Source organism: Eublepharis macularius, chromosome 12 (genome assembly GCF_028583425.1).
Source record: "Eublepharis macularius isolate TG4126 chromosome 12, MPM_Emac_v1.0, whole genome shotgun sequence".
In the NCBI taxonomy this organism is placed as follows: domain Eukaryota; kingdom Metazoa; phylum Chordata; class Lepidosauria; order Squamata; family Eublepharidae; genus Eublepharis; species Eublepharis macularius.
The window spans coordinates 74,207,542-74,213,184 of NC_072801.1; the positions used below are offsets into that span (position 1 = coordinate 74,207,542).

Here is a 5,643-nt window from a genome sequence, read left to right on the forward strand (position 1 = left end):
TTTGGAAGGGCTCCCTTCCTTGCAAGTTTCTCCCGCGGCGGCCTGCGGTGTGGGGGTGGGGGTTTGCCAGCCTCACTGGCCTGATAGCTATCCCCCCCCTTACGTATCTTTGTGGCCTCCATTGTAGGCTGCTCCAGGAGCAGTTTGGGTATTGTTACCCTCCCCCCCCCACTCCTTTTTTGCCAGTTTGGGGGAAGCTCGTACGTGCATCCAGTGGGCAGGGGTAGGACCTATTGGGTGTAAGAAGTTTGGTGCTTCACTTTCCACGGGGGCTTGCTGGTTGTCCTGCAAGCAGGTATTAATCTCAGGCTTGGTTTGCTTTGCCACCTTATATTTGGGAACAGGATGGCTTCCAGAAAGGGGAAGGGGCCATCTAAAGGCAAGCAGCCTGCTCAGAAACAGCCTGCTAAATGCCCTCCCCCTGCAGTGTCATCATCATCAGATGAAGACAATGTTAGTTTTCATGCTGCAATTTTGAAGCACCTGGAAGCTCTGGAAAGGGGCAAGGGGGCGCCTGTCATGGCTGGTTCCTCCACTGAGCGCAGTAGACCAGTTAGAGCTGCTTCTAAAGCTGCGTTTAGGAGGGAAATTTTGACTCGTTTGTCTGCTCTTGAGTCCAAGGCAGGTTCGGCAGAAGCTGGGCCAGCAACTGCAAGGGAACTCCCTGCGGAGGAGGACGTCGTAGCTTGTGATCCTGAACCTGAAGGACAGGTGGATGCCGGTCAAGTGGCAGTGGCAGTGGAGCCTAGTGGTCCTGATGGTAAGTCCACCTTGCCGCAACAGGCATACACTTGGCCATGGGGACTCTGGGGTCAGGCCGCTGCCTCCGGGTCCTCTGGCCCCACTACTCCATCCTCCACACTGAACACAGCTTGGCACTTTCCGGGGCTCGTGGGTACAGCCAATATGCCCCCAGGAACATCTAGTGCTCCATCGGCTATGGGGCCTGCTACAGGCCCTTTGCCGAGTTCTGATAGCCTAGTTCAAGGGGTTTCCCCCTTAGGTTGGCAGTACAGTGGTTGCCCGCCGTGGGGATTTACCCCCTATGGTGTGTATGGTCAAGTCCCTTATAGGGCACTGCCATTTGGGGATACAGCTCTTCCCCTTGGCGATCATCTTACCCAGGCTACAAGGGATAAGATAGTGAGGGGGGAGTACGTGGATGTTTTCACCCTTCTTTTCCATGAACTGGAAAAGAAGGACAAGGAGGACTTGGACGACCACGACAAGGAAAAGATCAAGCGTCGCAAGGTTGACCGCACGTGGCATAATTGGCTCCCAGGGTTCTTGATATACGCTGGGGTCCTGGAGAGGGCGCAGCCTGTACGGGCCGTGTCTCTTTTTCAGTACCTCAACATAATTTATAGGGGGTATACTGACTTAGTTGGTGCTGCATGGTTGCAGTACGACGAAGAGTTTAGAATGAGGGCAGCTTTGAACCCTCAGATCCCCTGGGATCAGATTTACCTTCAGCTGTGGCTGCATGTTATGTCTCCTTCGAAACCCAATTCTGGTGACAGGGCAGATAGTGGCCACTTGATCCACCGCCCACAGGCAGCAGGCTCCACCCGCTCCCAGGCGGGGCAGCAGGTTCAACCCCGGCTGCTCTGTTGGGACTTTACCTCAAAGGGCTTTTGCAACAGGAGGGCCTGCAAATATAAACACGAATGCCCGGCTTGTTCCGGACAGCATGCTTATTCCTCCTGCCCCAGGGCCAAATCTGGTGGGGGTAGCAGGCGATCAGGTGGGGGCGGGGGTCAACAGTCGGCTGGAAAAGGGACCCAGCCCGGTAAATCTGAAAGCGCTTGAGCGTTTACTACCTTACTATCCCAACCGTAGTGATGCGTTGTTCTTGTTGAACGGTTTTAAGTACGGTTTTAGGATACCATTTCAGGGCCCACGGGTTCCTTTCAGGTCTAAAAATTTACGTTCAGTTTCGGGCATGGAAGCTGTTGTGCGGGAAAAAATTTCAAAGGAGTGTGCAGAAGGCAGGGTATTGGGTCCGTTTTCTACGCCTCCTGTCCCATGCCTGCGTGTTTCTCCGTTGGGGGTAGTCCCTAAGAAGGCCCCTGGTGAATTTCGTTTGATTCACCACCTTTCTTTTCCAAAGGGGGCATCGGTTAATGACGCCATCCCGGAGGAGCTTTGTTCTGTGCGCTATACTTCCTTTGACCAGGCGGTCAAGGTAGTGCGCAGATGCGGGGTTGGAGCTTTGATGGCTAAGTGTGACATTAAGTCAGCCTTTCGCCTGCTCCCAGTTCACCCTGATGATGTTGATCTACTGGGCTTCTCTTTTGAGGGTCAGTATTACGTAGACAGGGCCCTTCCCATGGGGTGTTCAATTTCATGCGCTGCCTTCGAGTGATTTAGCTCCTTTTTAGAGTGGGAGCTGCGGAGAAGGTTTAAATGCCGGGATACCTGTCATTACCTCGATGACTTTATGTTCGTTGGGCCCGCTGGCACGGCACAATGTGCCAGCCTGCTGGCGGGCTTTGTATCCCTGGCTGGAGAACTGGGGGTACCCCTGGCACAGGAGAAGACGGAGGGTCCCTCTCAAGTTATGGCATTTTTGGGCATCGAGCTCGATACGGTTCACCAGTCTTTGCGTCTCCCGACTGACAAGGTACGTAAGCTCAGGGAGATATTGTCTGTGTTCAAGGGTAAGCGGAAGGCATCTCTCCTTGACCTGCAGCAGTTAGTCGGCTCTCTGAATTTTGCTTGCAAGGCGGTCGCACCTGGCAGGCCGTTCTTACGCCGGTTGTGCGATGCTATGGCCGCTCTTCGTGCCCCTCACCATAAAGTTCGCATTGACGTGGGTATGCGTGCAGACATTGAGGTGTGGGAGGAATTTTTGAGTTCCTTCAATGGGGTTACCTTCTGGCGCGAGGAATTGCTAGTGGGTGCCCAGTTACAAGTAGCTTCAGACGCTTCTGGGTCCACGGGCTTTGGGGTGTTCTTCCGTGGGCACTGGTGTGCGGAACAGTGGCCTAGGGAATGGGCTGAGAGTGAGGTGGTTAGGGATTTGACCTTCTTGGAGTTTTTTCCCATTCTGGTGGCGGTTTTTCTTTGGGGTCATGAGCTTGCCAACCACATTGTGCACTTTTGGTGCGACAACATGGCCGTGGTGCAGGTAGTTAATTCCCTCACATCTAAGTCAGTCAGGGTTATGTCGTTGGTTCGGGCATTCACATTGAAGTGCCTGCAGCTTAATATACTGTTTAGGGCCAGACACGTGCCGGGTGTCGACAATGGGGTGGCGGACGCTTTGTCTCGCCAACAGATGGATCGCTTCAGGCATCTTGCTCCGGGGGCCGACAGCTTTCCCTCCAGAATGCCAATGGGACTGTGGCGCCTTGGCAAGTGGAAGTGAACAGAGCTATTCAGATGGCTATTGCTCCCAGCACTCGTCGAGCGTATGAACGAGCGGTAGGAATGTTCCAGGAATTTAGGGAGGGGGTTGGGCTGAAGCAGGTGTGGCCCATCCCTGCTGTGCACCTCCTGCAGTTTTGTGTAGCTCAGAGGGCTCGTGGTTTGGCGGTGAAGACTATTAGGGGCCAATTGGCTGCGCTGGCATTCGCCAGCAAAGCGCGTGGCTTGCCCGACTCCACGGGCGATTTTCGAATCCGAAAGATGCTTGAGGGTTGGTCTAGAGAGTCAGGGGTTGTTAGAGATTTGAGACAGCCTATTTCCCCAGCTATTTTGAGAGGCCTTGGGTCACGGTGGGGGGAGATATGTAGTTCCGGTTATGAGTGCCAGCTCTTTCATGCCACCTCCCTTACGGCATTCTTTGGTGCCCTGAGGGTGAGTGAACTGGTGGTTCAGTCACAGCGGGATTCTTCAGGGCGGGCTTTATCGGCTTGTGATATTCAGTTCATGGGCGGTAAAGTCCTGATTAGGATTAGGAAATCTAAGACGGATCAGAAGCAAGCTGGTTCCGTGTTGACTTTGGGTCCTTGTGAGGATAAGGCGTTATGCCCTGTCCGGGCACTTCGTTCCTATGTTAAGGTTAGAGGCGAGGATGAAGGAGTGTTGTTTCGGCACAATGATCGCTCTCCATTAACTCGCTACCAATTTTGGGCAGTGACGGATAGAGCGTTGCGCCAGCTGGGGTTGGTGGGTGTCAAATTCGGCACTCATTCATTCCGAATAGGGGCTGCATCTACTGCAGCGGCCATGGGGTATGCTGACAGGACCATTCAGAAGGTGGGCAGATGGAAGTCATCTGCTTATCGGTCTTATATTCGTCCTTTACCATTGCTCTAGTTCATGCAGTTTGATTTTTTCCAGGTGCAGCGAGCAACCGTGAGAGGAAGCGGATTCTTATAGCTGGCCACAGTATGGTGTTCTGGGCTGCAGTGCAAGCCAGACGGACCCCGATTGGAGCTCAGCTCGGGTTGAGCGAAGATGCCTCCATTGAATGGTTGGGTCGGCGTGGCCTTCGGTGGTCGGGGTTGCTGCATCTTTTGTTTGGAGGAAGGATGGGTCCTCCCCCCCATATCTTGGTCTTGCACGTGGGTGGCAATGACCTGGGTTTACTGAAAGGGAGAGCCCTGTCACTACAAGTGATTGCTGATCTGCGAGTGATCAAGAGCCATTGGCCTGATGTCTACATATTTTGGTCTGAGATGCTCCCCCGTCGTAAATGGAGGGAGTCTCTTGACCCTAGGGGTATGGCTCGGGCTAGGCGCAGGGCTAATAGGGCCATTCAAAAGGCTTTGGCTACAGGGCTAGGCATTTATCTTCCTCACCCTCGCATTAAGGCCGCAAATGCCGCCCTTTACAGGGCTGATGGGGTTCATTTGTCCCCGTCTGGCAATGACATCTTCTTAGACGACCTGCGGCTCGGGCTCAGGTTGGCACTAGGCCACCTGTGGGGCGCGAGGGCCTAAGCTGAGGCTTGGCCTTTCGCGTTGGCAGGAGATGTTGGGAAATAGGGAGCGGGCTGGTGAGCACCCCTTTGGCAATTCCCCATCGGTGGGGAAAGGGGTCTCTCAGGAGGGATGGTATGCTTCATGGCTACCACCACCTGTGCAGACTGCCTCCAGGGAACCCCAGGTGCAAGTCCTTCCCTCATGCTGTATGGCTGAGGCTTTAGGAGCTTGAGGGGGGAACCCTTTGCCTGGCCGGCCGGGCTGAGGCCATTCCATGAATGGATTACGCCCGGGGCAGTGGGGGCTCGCCCATACAGGCAAGGCGGTGGTCAGAGGTGACCCCGTGGCTTGACCTGTACCGCATAGTTTGCCTTTGCCGCAGTTTAGTGTTGATGTTATGTTTAATAAAGCGGCTATTTATACCAATAACCTGTGTCTGTCTCATTCTTCCAACTGAGGTGGCAAATTAATGTTCTTTTATTTATTTTCCTTGGTAGCTGTTCCAAGGGGTAAGCATGCCTTTACTGGAAAGAAATTGGATTGATTAACATACAGATTATATGATGTACTCTATCCAATACAAACTTCTGTCTTTCTCAGGGGCCTTCTCGGACATGCAGCTTGTAGAATCTGGGCCGGGAACAGTGAGGCCTGGAGAGAGTCTCAACCTAGAGTGTAAAGTGACAGATTTCTCACTCACTGATTCATGCTGTGCATGGAACTGGATACGTCAGCCTCCTGGGAAAGGTCTAGAATGGTTTGCAAGAATCTT

General features: G+C 53.6%; 1 protein-coding gene across 1 annotated transcript; it reads left to right on the forward strand.

The window, feature by feature from the left end:
* The first annotated feature begins 536 nt into the window (after positions 1–536).
* Positions 537–4,467, forward strand: LOC129340074 (uncharacterized). Its single transcript, XM_054994640.1, has 2 exons — positions 537–760; positions 3,281–4,467. The coding sequence occupies exon 2, from the start codon at positions 3,385–3,387 to the stop codon at positions 4,261–4,263; it is 879 nt and encodes a 292-aa protein (XP_054850615.1). The 5' UTR covers positions 537–760; positions 3,281–3,384; the 3' UTR covers positions 4,264–4,467.
* Positions 4,468–5,643: the final 1,176 nt, after the last annotated feature.